We start from the raw sequence: 22005 nt of genomic DNA on the forward strand, positions 1-22005 counted from the left end.
AAATTAATGATCCTCTCTCTTCTCAAATGAAAGAGAAAAGAAAATGAATGAAATCTTTATATATATACAAATTATTCACAGAATCCTCACGTCACAATAATTTTGTCAGACAATAGCAGAAATCATTTCACAGAATTCTGCAAACACTGCTGGGAATTTGTTTATTTGAGGCATGCTGCCATGGGATGGTTGACCGCAACTGTCAGTACCGAGAAAATTGGACAATTACTTTTATTTCATCTGTCTCAGTTGCACTGATATAAAGCTCTGCTGACATTCCCATTCTCAAACCATATACCATGCTATTAACTATAATTATTCATACAACACAGTGCCGAAAGGCACAAACAACCTCTGTACAGCAAAGGATAGAGTGGGCAACTAGTACCCTCACTGATCTTAACCTATGTGTCTGTTGGAGTTTGGTTGTGTCAGTCAGTTACAACAGACACAAAGGCTAAGATCAGTGAGATTAATTGTTGCCCACTGTATACTTTCACAAAATTATGTAATTGGATGGGTAAAAAATCTACTCACCAAGCAGCGGCAGAACACACACATAAACAAAGGTTGTAATTAGGCAAGCTTTCAGAGCCAGTGGCTCCTTCTTCAGGCAGAACGGTTGAAGGGGAACGAAGAGGGGTGAAGGAAAACGACTGGAGAGGTCTAGGAAAAGGGGTAGATTTCGGGAAAGTCACCCAGAACCATGGGTTAAGAGAGACTTACCACACGGGATGAGAAGGAAAGACTGATTGTTGTGGACTGCACTGGATGAGATTTGAAAACCTGCAAGCTTAAAGGTCGAAGACAGGCTAATATGCAAGACAGAGATTACTACATAAACATCATGCACGAGTTAATAATAGTGTAAAGCTAAGTGCATTGCACGCAACAGAGGTGGGAGGGGGGGGGGGGTGAAAAATAGATGGGTAAGACAATTAAAGATGTAGAAAACTGAAATGGAATGAAGAAAAGAGTAGTTACAGCGAAGATATGCTGAAACGGAAGAAATTAACTTAAATTGAGGCCAGGTGGGTGGCGAGAACCAAGGGCATGTTGTAGCCCATGTTGTGTTTACATAACTGCTGGTGTATGATATGTGTCGTTTCACAGGTGGCTCTCCCTTTGATAGTATATGTTTTGCCAGTTACAGGGTCGCTATAGGGGTGGTAGGAGTGTGGAGAGAGCAAGTCTTGCAGTGAGGACAGTCACAGGGGTAGGAGCCGTAGGGTAGGGAGATGGGTGCAGGTGCAGGTGGAGCATAGGGTCTGACAAGAATATTGTGGAGATTGGGAGGGCAACGAAAAGCTATTCTGGGTCTGGTGGGCAAGATTTCAGACAGAGCTGATGTCATTTCAGGGCATGATTTTAGGAAGTCATGGCTATGTCGCAGTAGCTGATTAATCCATTCCAGACCTAGGCTGGTTGGGTAATTATGTGCAGTGAAGGCTGAGGTGAGAATGGTGTTGCCTTAGTTGAGCAGCACCTGCAACCCTAGTACAAAGACTCCCCTCCTATATCAGATATATCAAACATTTCCTTGATTGTCTGAAATCCATGCCCCTCCCATCCCCAACCACACACTTTGCTTGTCACCACTGATGCTACCTCCCTCTCTCTATACCAACATCACCTGCATAATGGTCTGTATGCTGCTGAACATTTCCTCAGTCAGCGACCACCTGATTCCAGACCGATAACATCCTTCCTACTAATCTTTATCAACATTATACTTACCAACAACTACGTTATCTTTGAGGGAAAGACTTACAAACAGATCAGGGCTACGGCCATGGGGATGAACCTGGCTCCATCCCATGCCAACCTTTTCATGGGTTGCTTGGAGGGGTCTTTCCTGGGATTCATAAGTCTTCAGCCCCTGGTTTGATTTAGATACATCGATGACATCTTTACCACAGGGATTCATATGAGACTGACCTGTTAAAATGCCTAGAATCTCTGAATACCTTCTCTCAATGAAATTTCACATGGTCCTATTCTGAATCCCTTGCCACTTCCCTTGATGTTGATCTCATCCTCAACGAAGGCAAGCTACACATTTCTGCCCACATTAAACCTACCAACAAACAATAGTACTTACATTTTGACAGTTGCCATCCTTCCCATGTCAAATATTCCCTCTCATAGAGCCTTGGCGTTCGAGGCAAACATATTTCTTCGGTTGCAGACTCTTTACAGCAATACACCACTAGTCCCACCTAGCCTTCACTGCATGTAATTACCCAACCAGCCTAGCTCAAAAGCAGATTTCTCAGGCCATCACATCCAATCCTGATACTGCTGATCCCTCCAAAAACAACTCTGGAGTGCCGGTCTGGAATGGATTAATCAGATACTTCGACAGGGGCATGACTTCCTAAATCATGCCCTGAAATGAGATCCATTTTTTGCGAAATCTTGCCCACCACACCTAGAATAGCTTTTTATCGCCTTCCCAACCTCCGCAATATTCTTGTCAGACCCTATGCTCCTTCTGTACCTATCTCCCTACCCTATGGCTGTTACCCCTGTGAACATCTTGCTGCAAGACTTGTCCTATGCACTCTCCTGTCACCACCAATAACAGCCCTGTGACTGGCAAGACATATGCTATCAAAAGGAGAACCATCTGAAACGACACGTCGTACACCAGCTGTTATGTAAACACTGTTCAGTCTTTTACATAGTCATGACTACCACCAATTACCAATTAGGATGAATGGGCATACGCAGAGGGTGTATACTGTCAACAAGCAATATCCTGATCCAGAGCATGCTCTATAACATGACAATCGGGCAGAGGGTGTATACTGTCAACAAGCAATATCCTGGTCCAGAGCATGCTCTATAACATGACAATCGTGATCTCGCTGCCTGTTTCACCCCACACACCGTCTGGATTCTTCCCCCAGGCACAAGTTTCTCGGAACTCCGCAGGTGGGAACTAGGGCTAAAACACGTCCTTGGTTCTCACCACTCACCTGGCCTTAATTTACATTAATTTCTTCCATCTCAGCATTTCTTCACAGTACTACTCTTTCCTTCACTCCATTTTAGTTTTCTACATCTACCCATATAGTTTTCACTGGCAGTTTTCATAGGCAGTTATCTCTGTCTTGCGTATTACCCTGTCTTCTACCTTTAAGCTCTCAGGTTTTTAAATCTTGTCCAATGCAGTCCCCAACAATCAGTCTTTCCTTCTCATCCTGTGTGGTAAGTCTTCCCTGTCCTGCGGTTCTGGGTGACTTTTCCGAAATCTACCCCTTTTCTTAGACCTCTCCAGTCCTTTTCCTTCACCCCTCTTCCTTCCCCTTCAACCCTTCTGCGTGAAGAAGGGGCCATTGACTCTGAAAGGTTGCCTAATTATAACCTTTGTTTATGTGTGTGTTCTGCTACTGCTTGGAGAGTAGATTGTTTATCCATCCAATTAAATTATTTTGTCAAAAACTGATTGTATACTTTGCTATACAGAATTGTCTGTGTCATTTGGCGCCACACTGTATGAATAATTATGGTTAATAGCAAGGTATGTGGTTTGAGAATGGGAGTGTCAGACAAACAGGTAACTACTGCAGCATAATTTTATCAATGCAACTGAGATGGACGAAGTACAAAATTATCCAATTTTCTCTTTGAGGGAAATTATCGGAAGCATGACAAAATGCCCTTCAGCAGAACCCCAAGAGCTCTTTATCAGTATGTGCCTCAGTGGTATGATGATAGCTCCACTTAGTGTACTTTCCATGGGACCAGGTGGTGAACTAGAACTGCACATAAGCATAATCACTTACATGCTACTTGCTTCATTTTGTGCAAACGCTATTTTTTTCCCCCCGCCTTCACTAAGCTGGCAATGAACTACCAGCCACTCACAGAAGTCCTCTCACATCAGATAAAATGGAATTACTACAGATTGTACAAGTCTTTGCCTTTCTGCTGTGGTTAAGTTCTTTCTTCACTTAATAGCAAACTGAAACAGTGTATATTTTGGGCAAACAAGTTTCATGGCAAACATTTCATAAATTCTTTCAATTCAGAAATTATTGATTTACTCACCTGGAAATTCATTAGGCCAAAAAAATTCATTCGCACAAATGGATTTCTTCGAGACCACACATATACTAGCATTATTGTAAATGCTTGTCCAAGAAAGAGCAGATTAATAAAATATGCAAAAAGCTGGCTTAGATAAGGAAAATTAAAAACAAATCAAGCAAAGGATGTAATTACACTCTGATCAAGCTACATAGTGTGCACCTGGTAAGATATCAACGATGACTGTACCATTTATTTTGTAATGCACCTATAGAATGTATAATGGGCAGTCAAATGGAAACGAGGCAGATGGGGGAGGGAAAACAAAAGACAAGTCCCAGTAGGACTCTGAGGGTCCCATACAAATGTAATTATGTACACAGATAGATTGTCTATATGTTTTGAAGAGTGAGCTTGCAGGTATCAAAATATGTAACATATAAGGCCACACCTGTTCAGTGTCTTGGCTCAGAAGCTCTTGAATTACTTACACTATCAAGGAACTGTAGACCTTAGTATTTGACATAAATTTCAATTTGATACCTATACCCAGTCCTAAGAAAACAGGGTATTAACAGGGAGAGAGACAAACAAAATAAAGTAATTCTACGAAAGTTCTGGTTTTACCAACTGAGGCATGGAACCCTAAAAAGTAAATAAACTGTTTATTATTTCAAAAGTGAACAACATACTTGTTAATGCATTTATCCCACAGAGACAAGACTGTCAATGCCTTCATGGATAATGTCTGCTGTAGCCTACAGGACCATGATTGTACCCAGGCACACACTTATTTGTGCAAAGCAAATCGACAGTCACGAATATCTTCCTTCATGGCACCAAAAATATAAATATCACATGGGGAGAAAACGGGACTGTATAGAAAATGTGTAAGGGCTTCCCAGCAAAACTTCTGCAACATAGTTTAAACATCATTGGTAATATGGGGGCCCACATGTTGCCAGGGTTGTTTTGGCTATGATGCAGACATTTCACTGGGAGTCCCTTATACATCCTTCAAATGGACCTGTATCCCCCCCCCCCCCCCCCAACCCAATTCCCATACTTTTGGTTCCATGACGAAAGAGATTCTTGGCAGTTGATCTGCTCTGGATGAAGAGGTGCACACCTGGGTACAGTTGTGAGTCTTTAGGCAACCACAAACAGTTTTCCATGAATGCATAGACTGTCTTGTCTCAGTGGGATAAATGTACTAACAGTTATGGTGATTACTTTCAAAATAATAAACAGCTTACTTACTTTTCAGGTTTACATATCTCAATTGGGAAAAACAGAACCCCACTTTCTTCTGTTAAGATCCCATCTGCCTAGTTTTTATTTGACAGCCTCTCATGTGTTACTGATTCTTTTGTATTCTTTGTCCTATCTCTATCTATTTCCTTTCAAAGCACACTGATGTACACAGTACTACACACATTTTATTTGGATAAGATATAAATAGTTGGTTTTAAGTGATTACGGGTACTGGACTACTACTATGTGAGTACAAAAAAACAATAATTCACTTATTTACTAGATTTCTTTGTAATGAAACCTAGAATATTGCTTCAATGTACATTTCATAAAAATCACTCTGTTCATTTACATATAGTCATTACTATTTGCAAAGTTATATCTGTTCAGTAAGCACACCATTATTGAAAAATGCTGAAGTATTAGACATGCATGTTTTAAGTTTCAGGAATTCTGCACACTACAGAATATCTCATAATTGGTGTGAGGCAATGTCAGAATCAAACAGTGAACAGATGACACAAGTTACACAGACAGAACGTAATGCAAATATTCCCAGGACAAGGAAATCTAGAACTAGGTCAGTTTAGTTTACTATGAACTGGATGGAACGGAGGAAGGGGAAGAGTGTGGTTTCAAGTTTTATTTGCAGACTTGTGGACAAAATAGTGTCACATCATCATCATCATCATCTTCATCTTCATCTTCATCATCATCTTCATCATCATCTACAGTTTCTAGCTCCTGGCTGAAACTGCTTAGAACATAGACTTCTCCACTTTTTCCTGTCCTCCCACCATGTTCCTCTCTCCACTCCGTCCCTGTCTTCTCATTTTGGGGAAGCCTCAACCTAGAGAGTACATCCCTTGATGGCGGATTGGGGAATGCTTGTCAGCATCCTCTGGCTGTTGAGGGGCAGGAGGGAAATAAAATACCTCCCAACAGACGACAATGGCCAGAGAGAAAACTCCATCAACAAATCCAGCTACAATATACACAGAAAGCCAGTAGCTGATAAACAACATGCTTTCAAGCATGAAAGCCACAATATGACTGTAAATATCAACAAGAGAAACTTCAATAAATATCTATATTTGAAGACAGGCAACATTACAAACCAAGTTTGTGTTACTACCGTGTGCCACCATCCGTTGGATGATGTTAAAACAAAAATGCACTGATTCATAGGCTTGTTAGAATTTGGAAGCCATTGCAGTAAATTGTGCTACGAGGTTTTCGCTATGATGGACATAGTGCATTGTCATTTTGCGATTCACCTTTTGCTTTGGAAGCCGGCCGCTGTGGCCGAACAGTTCTCTGTGCTTCAGTCCGGAACTGCGCTGCTGCTAATGGTTGCAGATTCTAATCCTGACTCGGGCATGGACGTGTGTTATGTCCTTGGGTTAGTTAGGTTTAAGTAGTTCTAAGTCTGGGGGACTGATGACCTCAGATGTTAAGTCCCATAGTGCTTAGAGCCATTTGAACCATTTTTTTTGCTTTTGGAAGGGAAAACACAAGATGAAATAAAAGCAAAATTAGGTATTGTTTAAAGTGATCCTTCGTCATCAGTGACAAGAGTTCAATTTTGTTCAACGCTGTTTTGTCACATTCAATGAAATGCCAAGAAACAATCAAAACAATTGGCTGCTTCTCGTAAATCTGCTCGAAATAAGGCAGAGTAGGCTCAATCAACCAGAAAAGTCATGGCGATGAATTTTAGGGATGCGAAGGGTCTCATCTTCATATAAGATGACCTTTGCATCCTAAAAAATGTCCTCTTTAAGATTTTCAGCTAATGGGAGCATCGACACCTTTTCTGTAACAGTCACCAAAAGTAACCCATTGTTTTGATTGCTGCCTGGTTTCCTGTATGATGATTAATCCATATCTGATCCACAATGACAACTTCACATAAACAGTCTATTGGATCTTGCTTAAGCTGCTCTCAACACAGTTTTGTAAATCAAAGACGCACTTACTAATTGCCCAGTGTGAGCAATTGTGGAATTCAACTGAAGTCCTTGTGGAACTCAACTGAAGTCCTACAGACCTCTCTTAAATTTCTCAAAACATGGCACAATAGTTCAAAACCACACTCACTTGCTGTCCAACATTTGTAATCGCAACAGCCATCATGAGCCTGCCAATTTTTCAACACCAATCCATCATGCGGTTTTTTATTTCTTTTTTTTAATTTTTATATTTTTATTTCCTTATTGACCAACGAGAACCATGAAACATTTTCATTTCCTCTTCTTTTCTTGGTATTTTCTATTTTTCCAGTGTGCCATCATCTTCCCCTGTAGTCTTTCTCTTTCTTCTGTCCATGTTGTATTTCTTCTGCATTGAAAGTCTTCTAAATTTGATATTTTATTCTTAAACAGATTTCTGTCTGTTATTTCTTATTCTTTGATGTTTCTTTCTAGATATTTCCTCATTTCTGCAATCCACGCAACTGTTGATTTCTTCTTCCAGAAATACAGGAACATCTGTTTTGCAAGTCATTCAGTAGAGGTGTCCAAAACAGATTAATCATCTTTTAACTACTACTTCTGATTTCCTCTAAATTTTTTTTTAGATCTCCCCATTACTTCTCATTTTCCAGCCATCTGTAGTTTGTATTGCACCCCCTATGGTAGGGCTTCACAACATACGTGCTCGCGGAGCAAGCTATGAACAGCAAGGCGCGAGCACAGAGCAGCGCGAGCACGCTACCCCCACTACCGGACCAGAGCTGAGAGTGGGGAGAGTCACGTGGGGCACACAACAGCTGCCGCCAGTCAATGTAAATCTGCGGCCACATGCAGGGATATCACTCACGAATTATTACTGTGACAATTGAAACAAATAAAGGAGAATGTACACGTGCCACATAATTTTATTAGCTTAGTGTATGCCTCTACATTCGTATTAATTTGTGAACTATTACACAATAAAAGGTGTCACTGAAGTGTGAGATTCTCGGTTATCTTGTACTTTTTGCCCTTTACAGTTGCGTCTATGTTCGGAGTAATTGTTCTTGTGCATCGTAGGCGCAGCGTGCAGTTCAAATTTTGATCAGACAATGCGTTTCTCAGGCACGTCTTGTTACATTTCATAGCAGAGAACAGTTGTTCACAAACATACGTGGAACCGAACATTGATATTATTGTAGCCGCCAGTTTGTGCAAACAAGGAAATCTATCCTGAGGAAAGTGTCTGTAGAATTCCAAAATGTTTTCCTTGTTCTGAAATTTGTCTCTGTATTCTCTGTCACACTGCAGGTCAATAATTTCTAGTTGCAGCTCAGGACGAATCTCTTCAATATTCGCTGAATATGGAGAGTAGAACAGATCAAAATCACTGTCTAGTGTTGTCAGATCTTGAAAGCGTTGATCAAATTCTTCCTTAAGGGCAACTAAACTATGGGAATAACGTTCACAGTCTTTGTGAACATCTTGCATGGATGATAATTTAGGAAGATGAGCTAGATTTCCTGTTTCCTGCTGACTCACCCAAAGTGTCAATTTCATTTTAAAAGCTCGTATTCGATCTATGAAATGAGTAATTAGCAGATCTTTACCTTGTAGTGGAATGTTCAAAGCATTCAGATGGCTAGTTAAATCTGCTAAGAATGCGAGACCAAATTTCCACGAAGGCTCTTTCAATTCAATTCAGGAACACACGTTATTTATTTCCATGAACATATTTATCTTATCTAATAGGCAAAAAAATCGATTCAATAATTCGCCACGACTAAGCCAGCGGACCTCGCTGTAATAAGGCAGGCTGCCACACTGGCTTTCTACATCCTCAAGAAAGCTTTTAAATTGCCTTGTGTTGTAGCCCATGCTTCCTTATATAAATGGTTGTACGAACAACAACACTCATTACATTTTTTAGAGTGATACTCTTTGCGCATAAGTTTTCCTGGTGGATCACACAGTAAACACCCCATATTTCATTCGGCACGGTCAGTTTTTGCATTTTCTCCTTCAACAGCACAACGAAACCTGATTATTTCCCTGTCATCGCTGGTGCACCGTCTGTAGACACTGAAACTCAAGAATTCCACGACAATCCTATATTTTCAACACTTTCTTCAATACTACTTAAAATATCACCTCTGGTTGTAGTGTTCTTCATGGCTACTACATCGAGGAGCTCCTCCCTCACCTGAAGATCTCTTTTAACACCTCTAATAAATATGGCAAGCTGCGCTGTTCCAGTGATATCAACACTTTCGTCCAGAGCTATATAATAAGCCATAAAATCTTTACAGATATTTGCAAGCTTGCTCTGGACGTCATCTGCCATGTTCTGTATGTGACGCATAATGTTTGTGTTAGATAATGGCACAATCTGAACCTGTTCAACTTGAGATGGACACAAATGTTCCGCTGCAACTACCAAACATTCTTTTATTAAATTGCCATCAGTGAAGGGGTGCAGGGATTTTGCTAAAAGCAAAGCAATTTTGTAACTCACTCTGAGAGCTGCCTCAGTTTATTTTTTTTGTCGTCCAGATCTTCTTCGGATAGCTTTCTTTTAGGTTTAATAACTTCTTGTGCACGATCTGGTCCATCACATTTTCCACTTCCGTAGTCTTTCGCGTGGTACGACACATAATGTCGCTGTAAATTAAATATCCTGAAAGAATTCAGCGTTTTGTGACATACTAAACATTTTGCAACACCATCTTTTTCTGTAAACAGATACAATTCTTCCCAACTGTGAAAGCATGGTTGGGGTTACACAACTGTGACTTGACACGATTCTTAACCAGCGAAGTGACTGTTAGAGCTGATCGTACTACTTTAAATGTTACACAGTCGTCGCGATTTCAATAGGCAAGCTGCGGCCCTATTCAAACATGCACGCGCATTTCCCCTCCTCCCCCCCCCCCCCCTCCCTCCCTACTCCGCGACCTCGCACCTGCTCGCGAGCACGTGCCTGAGCAGACGCGAGTACTCGTGCTCAAAACTGGCCAGCCCTGCCCTATGGCCTGCTTATAGTTTATTGTCAGGCATTCGCAGCCATATAAACATTCTGGCCATACCATTGGGGTATAGTGTTTTAGTTTTGTTTCTCTAGATATGCATTTCTTGTTATAACTATTCTTTGTCAAACCATATGCTCTCCATTTCGTTAACTCCCACATCTACTGCTAATTTTTCTAGCCCATTCTGTTGTATAATTTCTCCAAGATACTTGAATTTACTTACGCGCTCTATTTTACCTATTTGAGTTTCTATGAATTTTGGTGGAGTTTTTTTTGTCTGTCATGGATTTTGTTTTTCAGCTGAAATTTTGAGACCAAATCTATTTGTTGTTTCTTCTTTATCTGAATAACTGCATCTGGCAGATTTTCTGAAAGTACAGGGTAAGCACAAAGTCTTGCCCTGGTTGTAACATTTATTACAGAATAATTGTTTGACATAATAATTTACATTTGATGCCATAACATAGGTTAGTGTTACTAGTTTTTATAAGACCACTTACATTAGTAAACCTCAATGTGTGCTCCCTTGGTAGCTTGGAGAATGTCAAGGCAGTGTTCCAGTTCCCGCCAGGTGTTTCGTAACGTGTTCTGTCACAGTACCCACAGCAGCTTGTATCTAGACTTCAGTTCGTCGATGTCAGCAAATGGTGTGACAAAGACTATGGCCTTGATATAGCCCCAGAAAAAAATTTCAAGGGGCGTAATGTCTGGAGAGTGGGGTGGCCAGGGTGTTGGACCGTTCCTTCCAATCCACCGATCTGAAAATGTTTCCTCCAGGAAATCATGCACTAACAAATCCCAGTGGGGGAGGGGGGGGATGCTCCATCTTGCTGGAAAATTATCCATTCTATTCTTCTAACTGTGGGGCAAAGAACTGTTGCAAAACGTCTATATAAATGTTAGTGGTAATGGATTTTTCTCCGAAGAAAAATGGTGCAAAAACCTTGTTAGGCATGAGGTCACACCAAACCTTCATTTTTTTCGCTGTAACTGCACCCCATATACAGACATTATGCCTATTTACCACTCCACTGACATGAACGGTGGATTCATCGGTAAAGCATATGTGATTTAAGTAATCATTAGCGCCATCAATCCTGTTGAGAATATCAGTTGCAAATTCAGCATGTGTCAGCAAATCATTTGGTTGCAAGGCCTGGACAATTTGCACTATGTAAGCATGCAACCAACACCTTTCAGAAGACTCTTCACTACACTTGCTTGAGGTATTTGAAGTTCACGTGATGCTTGATGAGTTTATTTAGACGGACTCCATTGATGCGACTGCCGAACACGAACAACAGTTGCATCACTCACACAAGGCCTGCCACTTCGAGGATCTTCAACGGTGCCTATTTTGTTAAACTTTGCATACCATCGCTTTATTGATTTAACGTCAGGAGTGCTACGTCCATAAGAAGCCCGAAATTTACGCTGAACACTAATGGGCGATTTCGTTTTGTGAAACCAAAGCACGCATTGCACTTTCTCCAGCTTCGACACCATTTTGCCAGCAACTAACGTGACCTAACAGACTGCGTCGGCGTTGTGGAGCACTAGTGCCACCTATTGATCACAACAACTAGTAATACTAACCATGTAATGGCATTGAATGTAACTTATTATGTCAAACAGTTAGTCTGTAATAAATTTTTATTATCAGGGCAAGATTTTGTGCTCATCCTGTATTGCAAAATCAGCTGCAAAAGTCCAGCAGTTTCCTTCCTAGAATTATTGACATTCCCATCTGAGAAAATTGAAAAACTTCACTGGAAGGTACTACAGGTAATCTCTTTGACAAGAAATTGTAGGAAACAGGCTTCTTTTTGGTGAAGAAAAAGAAAAACATGTTCACCACAAGCTGTTACTGCAAAACGCATGAATTGTGTTAAGAATTGCTGCCGCATCCCTGTATTTGCCCAATTTGGCTCCCAGCAGTTTCTTCTTGATCCCAAACATGGCGAAATAGCTCAAAGGCAAAAAATTTCTGCTCAAGAGCTAATGTCATAATTGAGACAGGAGTATATTTTACAGCACTTGACAATTCCTAGTTTTTGCATGGGTTAAAAAAGTGAGTGGACATTGGGAAAAGTTATATTCCTAAAAAGAAGAACAATAATGATTTTCTTTTAAATATTGTCCTCATTCCTATTTCTTGAACTGCACTCATATACTTCCATTAAAAGCATGAACCATACAAATGCTCATGTCTAGAACTGCTTTCACTGTAAATGTAGCCGAGCATGCTTAAATTCTAATGCTCAAAAGATTTATTTTGAATTAACCGAGTACCCTGCATTGCCTGAGAATGTCTTTATTCCACTCTTTTGTTAGTCCATCTCTCCTCCCCCTATATGTGCCAATCTCATCCTTCCCCCTTGCATCTCTCCTTCTTCTCCTCCCCACTTCTCTCTCCGTACTATCACACTCATCCCTATAGGAGGCTGGTGGTTCTTACCACCACTGTATTTCTTTCTAAATTGTAACTAATTTGTATACCAAATTTGACTGAAATAGTTCCAAGAGTTTAGGATGAGTTTTTACCCATGGCTTTGCTCACGTACACACTTGTCAAATACATTCCACATCTATTTTACACGATTCAAATGTATTTTGCCTATCTATTTGGTGAATTTCACCCTGCAGTTTCGTTTTCAAGCAGCTACACATTTATGATGTCATATCTTCTGAACTATGTGTCGTGCAATGATATATTCTAAGTATGTTCAGCAGCATATGTGGAAACTGTGAAATGTGTTGTGAATAGAATTAGTCATAAACAAGTAATAAAGTAAAACATCATACTTGATGCCACAGTTTTTGATGCATTTCAGTACTTGAAGTCATATCTCCTAAACTATGTGTTATATTATGATATATTTTTGTAGGTACATTCCGTGATATATGTGGATACTGTCTGCGAAATGTGTTGCAAATAGAATTTGCGGCAAAGACATATTAAATTAAAATGTTATGCTTGCTTCTCACAGATCTCTGTATTTGACGCTGTATCTCCTAAACTATAAGTTGTACAATAATATAATTTTTCTGGTGTATTCAGTGGCACATGTGAATACTGTTTACAAAAAGTGTTGAGTATACTGTTAGTAGTAAAGAAATAATAAATTAAAATGTCATGTTTCATGTGGCAGTTTTACTGCATCATAGCAAAAATCCAGTAAGCAGTGAGCTTTTTTCCTTTCATCATTTTGTGGGTGCTGTCAGTGGCAAACAGTTTCATAAAGGTTTGAAATTATATGTAAGGTTTGTTGCATGTCTCTATGTGCTCTCATTCTCAAATACCGGATGACTAAAGTATGGGTGTATGTGTGTGTTGAGGGTTATGCAAGCTTCATTTTTATCAATCTTACAGTGTAACTTAAGAATGCAACTATGAAGCACTTGTCAGCTACATAAAGAGATTGAAGAAGCCAGTGACACAAAAAGAGCTAATAGTGTTATCAGTGTGCACACACATTACTTTAGAGAGGTTATCACTTTCACTTTCACTGTAATGTGACACCAACTGCAGTAACAATGTGAGTGTAACAATTTTCATTACAGAAGGTATTGGCCACAAGTTATTATGCATATAAATTTTAACAAAGGATACAATCATCATAAATCCTCCAAATAGGAACATCATAACAAAGTCTGCTGTTCTGCCACGAAATGAGCCTTCCTCCAGCATGCGACAATATCTATACGTAAATATCATGCTGAAGAAAAAATTAAAGCCCACTGTCCCGAAGAACAGGAATGTTGTCACCAGTCGCCAGAGCTGAAATGAAACCAAAATTCAGTAAAAATTAATGGATAGCTGCAATGACAATCACTCTACAGGAGACATTAAGTTGTAGTAAAACAGCCAAACAAAGTAAAGCTATGCAAAACCAGGGCTGCAATATAGATCTTTGTTCTGAAAGCCGAAAGTCCTGATATGAGTTTAGGCCAATACACTTTTAATACAACAAGAAGTTTACACGACACTAATGACATTAACATCACATTCCATATCAGACTTCAGTACATAATTTTTTTGATAGGAATTGAAGGGAATATTAGTGTTTTAACATGCCATCAAAAAACAGAGATCGAGCAAAAGCTTGGGCTGGACAGGGAAGGAAACAGAAATGGCTTAGGGATACAATGGAAAAACTAAATCTGGATGGGAATTTATATCCTGATCCAGCTGAATGTGAATCTGACCTTGATTTTTACTGATAATATTTTTGTAAAAATTTTTTATGGCAGAATGAAAATTATCCGATAATAATGGTAAATTGGCAACAACAGACAAACCAACAGCCAATGGAATACAAAAACATTTCACACTTTATAATCAATGACGACATTCGCAAGCAGTGTGGAGTGGGAATGCCATCGCATTGGGATGAACACATATTTAAAGCAGACCCAAGTACAATAGCAAAAAGAGGTTTCCGCTGAAAGATAATGGTAAATGACCTATTAGGAGACTAAGATAATGTCGGCTAGTTACACACCATATAGACATCCAGACTGCAGGTCTCCATTTTGATCAAGCATAAGACTGTGCCATGTGGAGACAGAGCATTAAAAGAGAGAGAGCCCTGCTACATCGCAGGACAAATGATGAGGACCTACCTCAGTCATTTGTTTGTGTTCAGTGAAGACAGTTTTCTTATGGTAATACACTCCTGGAAATGGAAAAAAGAACACATTGACACCGGTGTGTCAGACCCACCATACCTGCTCTGGACACTGCGAGAGGGCTGTACAAGCAATGATCACACGCACGGCACAGCGGACACACCAGGAACCACGGTGTTGGCCGTCGAATGGCGCTAGCTGCGCAGAATTTGTGCACCGCCGCCATAAGTGTCAGCCAGTTTGCCGTGGCATACGGAGCTCCATCGCAGTCTTTAACACTGGTAGCATGCCGCGACAGTGTGGACGTGAACCGTATGTGCAGTTGACGGACTTTGAGCGAGGGCGATAGTGGGCATGCAGGAGGCCGGGTGGACGTACCACCGAATTGCTCAACACGTGGGGCGTGAGGTCTCCACAGTACATCGATGTCGTCGCCAGTGGTCGGCGGAAGGCGCACGTGCCCGTCGACCTGGGACTGGACCGCAGCGACGCATGGATGCACGCCAAGACCGTAGGATCCTACGCAGTGCCGTAGGGGACCGCACCGCCACTTCCCAGCAAATTAGGGACACTGTTGCTCCTGGGGTATCGGCGAGGACCATTCGCAACCGTCTCCATGAAGCTGGGCTACGGTCCCGCACACCGTTAGGCCGTCTTCCGCTCACGCCCCAACATCATGCAGCCCGCCTCCAGTGGTGTCGCGACAGGCGTGAATGGAGGGACGAATGGAGACGTGTCGTCTTCAGCGATGAGAGTCGCTTCTGCCTTGGTGCCAATGATGGTCGTATGCGTGTTTGGCGCCGTGCAGGTGAGCGCCACAATCAGGACTGCATACGACCGAGGCACACAGGGCCAACACCCGGCATCATGGTGTGGGGAGCGATCTCCTACACTGGCCGTACACCACTGGTGATCGTCGAGGGGACACTGAATAGTGCACGGTACATCCAAACCGTCATCGAACCCATCGTTCTACCATTCCTAGACCGGCAAGGGAACTTGCTGTTCCAACAGGACAATGCACGTCAGCATGTATCCCGTGCCACCCAACGTGCTCTAGAAGGTGTAAGTCAACTACCCTGGCCAGCAAGATCTCCGGATCTGTCCCCCATTGAGCATGTTTGGGACTGGATGAAGCGTCGTCTCACGCAGTCTGCACGTCCAGCACGAACGCTGGTCCAACTGAGGCACCAGGTGGAAATGGCATGGCAAGCCGTTCCACAGGACTACATCCAGCATCTCTACGATCGTCTCCATGGGAGAATAGCAGCCTGCATTGCTGCGAAAGGTGGATATACACTGTACTAGTGCCGACATTGTGCATGCTCTGTTGCCTGTGTCTATGTGCCTGTGGTTCTGTCAGTGTGATCATGTGATGTATCTGACCCCAGGAATGTGTCAATAAAGTTTCCCCTTCCTGGTACAATGAATTCACGGTGTCCTTATTTCAATTTCCAGGAGTGTATAATTAATAATTATGTGGCATTATGAAAATTATTATACTCACATGATAAAATTTTGAATACAGTCAATATTTGACACCTCCTGTGCAGATTAAAACTGTATGGTGGGGTCCACACATTACGCTGCTAAGTGGAAGATTCATTCCAGGAATAGTTAATATTTATCAATCCACTGTGTTGTGCAGATAGGGAATATCATCCATTGTGGACAATGGAGCAATCATTTGCATCTGCTTCAAAACTGTAACAAGTAATGACAGTTAGCACAGACTCAACTGTATGAGTCTATACTGGAAAGGGACATCCACTTCCAAAGTCCACACTTGTACTTCATATACAGGGTGGAAAATAGAACTAGGAAAATGTGAGGCTGATGTTAGCTGCCCTGCTACAGAAGCAGAAGTAGGAGAAATGTGTCAGACTACGTGTCAGTAATGGATTTAGCAATCGTGGAGCAGTGCAGAGGATGCGTCAGTCATATGTGCATTTTGCAGTTATGGTGACATTGCGACAGGTGTACAACAGCAGTTATAGAGTCACTATCAGATTTCACTCAGCACTCTAATTTCTTTTTTGCATGAAATCAAAGAGTTCATAATTTTGAAGAGAGGAAAAAAGCATGAGGAATGAACAGTCTGTTTATATCCCTGAAAAAAATAAAAAAATGACAGCACATTGGTGCTAAGATTTTGTAGTATTCAAGAAAACAGCATCAAATTCAATTTTACTTGTACAAATCTCAAACTCAGTAACAGTGGAATCCTAGTGATAATGTACTATGGCTGGCTGCATATTTATGAACTGTATTGTTATGTCAAGGAACATGTAAACTTCATTCAAGATACCTGGATGTGACATGGAGCCCATATTCACCTTAACACTTCATAGCATGCTTTTTTTTTTTAACACCAAATGATTTTTTAAAAAAACTGTTCAAGGATGCCAGGAAAAAATACTGGAAAAAACTAAGACATTGTCAATTCTGGTAAAAATATTTGTTTACACTTTGAATTATGCAAAATTGTGTGAAACTTACTGCATTCACTCATAAATTACATTTTGCACTTATGCAAAACCAAGTGAAATTTACGCCATTAATAAATACTAGTGTATATAGTATAAAAACACCAAATGAACAGTTATGATAGAATTAATGATACTACTGAAAATGGTTGGATGGCATATGTCTTCAGATACTATGGAATGAAAGAAAGCAGTTTTTGTCTTTATTTAAACATAAGCTAACATTGCATTTCTCACACATGACAAAGGTATAGCCTTTATAATTAGAGAACATTGTTGTCTTCTCATTTCACACTGGCCAATATTTGAAGGGTGGCCAGTGATTAAAGGGATCTAATCTTACATGCTTTGGAAGTAACGATGATCCCTCATATTTAAACCTATTGACCTCTGCTGGATCTGTGCTAGATAGTCTGCCTCACCATTTTGCTTCATGACCAATCTGACAAAGAGCTTGAGCCAGTCCATTTCTAAACTATTAAGTTGGTGCATAAGTTTGTAGCACTTTTCCATAAGATTAATAGACACAACAGATACAAATAACAGAAACTTTATTCATTAATAATATATTCACCTTCACTATCCACAACAATGTGCCAACACTGGTGTAGATTTTCACTTCTGTAACTACAGAAATCACATGGTTTTTGTTTTGAAGTGAAGACCTCATCGAGCCATGTTCAGAGTGCATTTTCATCCAGAAAGGAAGTTCGCTGAAGGTTATTCAACAGGGAACACAAAATGTGAAAATCTGAGGGCGAAAAATCAGGTGGATAAGGTCCCTGTAATCATGTTTTTTTGTCAGTCTAGCAGAATGTGGGCAGGCATTATAATGTAGTAGCATTACTTCATGCATTCTTCCTGGTCATTGTTCTTGGACTGTGTCTGCAAGATGTCTCAGCTGTTTACAATAAATTTCAGCAGTGGCGGTTACAACTCAGAGAAGCAATTCATAGTACATAAAAAATTGTTCAAATGGCTCTGAGCACTATCGGACTTAACATCCGAGGTCATCAGTCCCCTAGAACTTAGAACTACTTAAACCTAACTAACCTAAGGACATCACACACATCCACGCCCGAGGCAGGATTCGAACCTGAGACCGTAGCGGTCGCGCAGTTCCAGACTGAAGCACTTAGAACTGCTCAGCCACACTGACCGGCACAGTACATCACACCACTGCTGTCCCACCAGGTGCATAACATTATCTATTGTGGATGTGCACTTCTCTTTGTACAGGGAGTTGTTGCTTTGTTTGGGCTCAACCACTCTTTTCTTTTCCTTATGTTGTTTGGGCTCAACCACTATTTTCTTTTCCTTATGTTTGCATGAAGACACCATTCCTCGTCATCAGTAATGATACAGGACAGGAATGGTCGGTGTTGCAAGCAAGGATGCACACATGGCCACCCACTGATTTTTGTGATTTTGGCTTAGAACATGCACTATCCATACACTCGATTTTTAACCTTTCCCATTGCATGCAAATGTTGCACAATGGTGGAATGACGGCAGTTCATCACATTTTCCTGTTCTCAATTACAGTGGCATGGATAATTGTGGGTTAATGCATTTAAACAATATTCATCAAACCCTGAAGGTCTTCCTGAAGATGATGGGTCACTACTGTCAAAATGATCCTCCTTAGAACAAAAAACAATTTTCTTTCTGTGCTCTGTCCAATGGCATTATCCCCATAGATGGAGCAAATATTTCTGCCAGCCTCCACGGTTGTCACCCCTTTATTGACCGGAAACAGAAGAATACATTGGTAATGTTCCAATTTCTCCACTTGGCACTCCATTTTCTAGCATCCACAGCTCCACTCACTATTTCCAAATGACAATATGCTAATATAAGCAATGGGAGTGCCAAACTGCAAAACAAAAATGCTACAAACTAAAGCACCACCATAATACTTCTGTTTATTGGCATGTATGCTGCTCTTTTTTTTTCAGTAAGTGGCGTGCTGTAGAGAATCCACAAATTTATTATAATTATTTCAATCAGATGGAAAAATGAACTTAAATATCATCATTTGGGTATAATTATTATATGGTGTTGTTACCTAATAAATCTACATTTCCCATACGTGAGTCGTAAACAGAAACAACGACAGGGCATGGTACTATTCTCTGTTCTCTCTTCTTTCTGTCAAACCTTTTCACTTCAGATTCTGGAAGCTTCCCAACAAAAGTACACAGAAAACAGACAATACTACTGCCTTTATACAAAATGGAGGAAATGTCCACTTTGTCAATGGCAGTAATGTACTCCTCAGAATATCCATGTACTTCTATCTTCCACTTCTTTTCACTTTGAAATTTACAGTCTGGTGTTCTATTCCTCTGGATTATTTCCACACTCTAAATCCTTAGCTTGAATAGGTGTACAGCTAGACTTATAGGGGTATAATATCTGTCAAAATAGATCTTGTTCTTGTCCCTTGGTATTTCCATTACGTGACAAATTACACGTTTCCAGATGATCCAATATCATTCAGCTTTTCTGTATCTTCGGGAGTTTTTCAGAAGCTTGTAGTACCACTATATCAGCGACAAGTTCATTATCATCATCCTCCAAAATATTATTTAAATTACGTATAGAACTATTCCACTATCGTGGAACAAGGCTAAGATTATTTTGATACACAAGAAAGGAAGTATTCACAATATTAAAAACTACCGTCCTATCAGCTTGCTCTCAATTTTGTACAAAATTTTTACAAAGATCTTGTTAAACCGAATTAGTTCCACCCTAGACTCAGCCCAACCTATAGAACAAGCTGGATTCCGAAGCAATTTTAGCACTATTGACCACATTCTGACCGTTAGTGAAGTGATAAGCAGAGCGAATGAATACCAACTGCCTCTCTGCATTGCCTTTGTTGACTTTGAAAAGGCATTTGACTCCGTTAGCCATGTAGCTGTCCTCCAAGCTTTGAGTGAGCAAGGAGTGGGAGCAGCATACATTGAAGTGCTCAGGAAAATCTACGAGAATTTTTCAGCTTATGTTAACATCGGCGAATCAACTCAAGAATTCCGCATCATGAGGGGTGTCAAGCAAGGCGATCCCATCTCCCCAAAACTGTTCTCTGCTGTATTGGAAATGGCTATGTCAAAGCTGAGCTGGGAAGGTAAGGGAATTAGAATTAATGGAAGAAGGCTTACCAACTTGAGATTTGCTGATGATATTGCCTTACTGGCCAAAGACTTTGCAGAGCTCCAAAACTTAGTTACAGATCTTGCATCGGAATGTCAGCTGGTTGGCTTGAACATGAACCTTTCCAAAACAAAAGTAATATCCAACAAATGGGTCCCAGCTGGAGATGTGAAAGTCAAGGACAGTCTACTAGAAGAGGTCAGTGAATATGTCTACCTTGGCCAGATTATAAATATGAAGGGAGACATAAGACCAGAAATCTATCGACGCATCAAGCTTGGCTGGCAAGCATTTGGGAAGAATTCAAAAGTATTCAGATCAAAAATGCCAGTAAATCTGAAGAAAGCAGTATTTGATCAATGCATTCTTCCTGTGATGACGTACGGATGCGAGACATGGACACTGAACTCATTCACAAAAGGGAAACTTAGGACAGCACAGAGAGCCATGGAGAGATCAATGCTGGGCTATACAAGAAAGGACAGGAAAAGGGCAGATGACATCCGGTCTGTGACGATGGTTAATGACATCTTAGAGAGAGTAGGTTCCTTGAAATGGCAGTGGGCTGGCCACGTCGCAAGAAGAAAAGACAACAGATGGACGAAGTTAGTACTGGAGTGGAGTCCGAGAGAGCACCGGAGGCCTAGAGGAAGACCACCAGACAGATGGGACAAAGACATCAAGAAGATCGCTGGTAACACCTGGCAGAGAACTGCCCAAGACCGTCCCACTTGGAGAAGACTTCTGAAAGCCTACCTGAATCCACGACTCGAAGAGGCCACATCATCTAATGATTGAATTGGCTGATGATGATGATGATGATGATGATAGAACCTCTTGTAGTCTCAGGCTCACTACCGTATCAGCAGATTCCCGTCATTTACAGTTATAGTACGATCTTCATTGGAAATGTCAAAATCTAAGCCATATTCACTTTCAGACAAACATGAATTCTTCACAAGTCAACACTTTATGTGGTTCATTTTCAAACTACAAGACTGACTCCATTACAACAATCAAGCTACCATAAGAAACTAGAAGAAAGCAGAATGAAGGAAACACTAATTTGTTATTGTTTCAGTGTGGGTAGGAGTGTTCCTATGTGCTATTGCACATGTGCAAACAAAATTGAGTTCGGTAGCACTTAAAATTTATTAACAGAAAAACATGCTGAACTGAGCAGAACACTCTCTAAAGGTTATAGAAGCACTATATATATTTTTTCTGTTCACATCTTCTTGCTTGCAACTACCAACACTCACCATTAAAAGAGAGAACTGTGTGCCAGACCCACAATGCTACATGGAGCAACACACACTGTCACTTCATGAGTTCCATAGCACATTATGGTGGGAAGATACTTTTCAATTACCTTCATAAAACAACATTGCCAATCTGCAAGACAGTTTCCAGCGTTAAACTTCAAGGACAACGACGAAAAGCGAATTGAAACTT

The 22005-nt window shown here is 40.7% G+C and overlaps 1 protein-coding gene across 1 annotated transcript in view; it reads right to left on the reverse strand.

Moving 5' to 3' along the window:
- Window positions 1-22005, reverse strand: part of LOC124782910 (derlin-2) — an 80109-nt gene that overhangs the window by 50688 nt on the left and 7416 nt on the right. Inside the window, exons 3-4 of the mRNA XM_047253981.1 lie at window positions 13884-14051; window positions 4057-4179 (exon numbers count right to left, since the gene is read on the reverse strand). Of these exons, the coding sequence (XP_047109937.1) occupies window positions 4057-4179; window positions 13884-14051 (291 nt within the window). The remainder of the gene's footprint in view (window positions 1-4056; window positions 4180-13883; window positions 14052-22005) is intronic.

This window comes from Schistocerca piceifrons, chromosome 1 (assembly GCF_021461385.2).
Source record: "Schistocerca piceifrons isolate TAMUIC-IGC-003096 chromosome 1, iqSchPice1.1, whole genome shotgun sequence".
Classification (NCBI taxonomy): Eukaryota; Metazoa; Arthropoda; class Insecta; order Orthoptera; family Acrididae; genus Schistocerca; species Schistocerca piceifrons.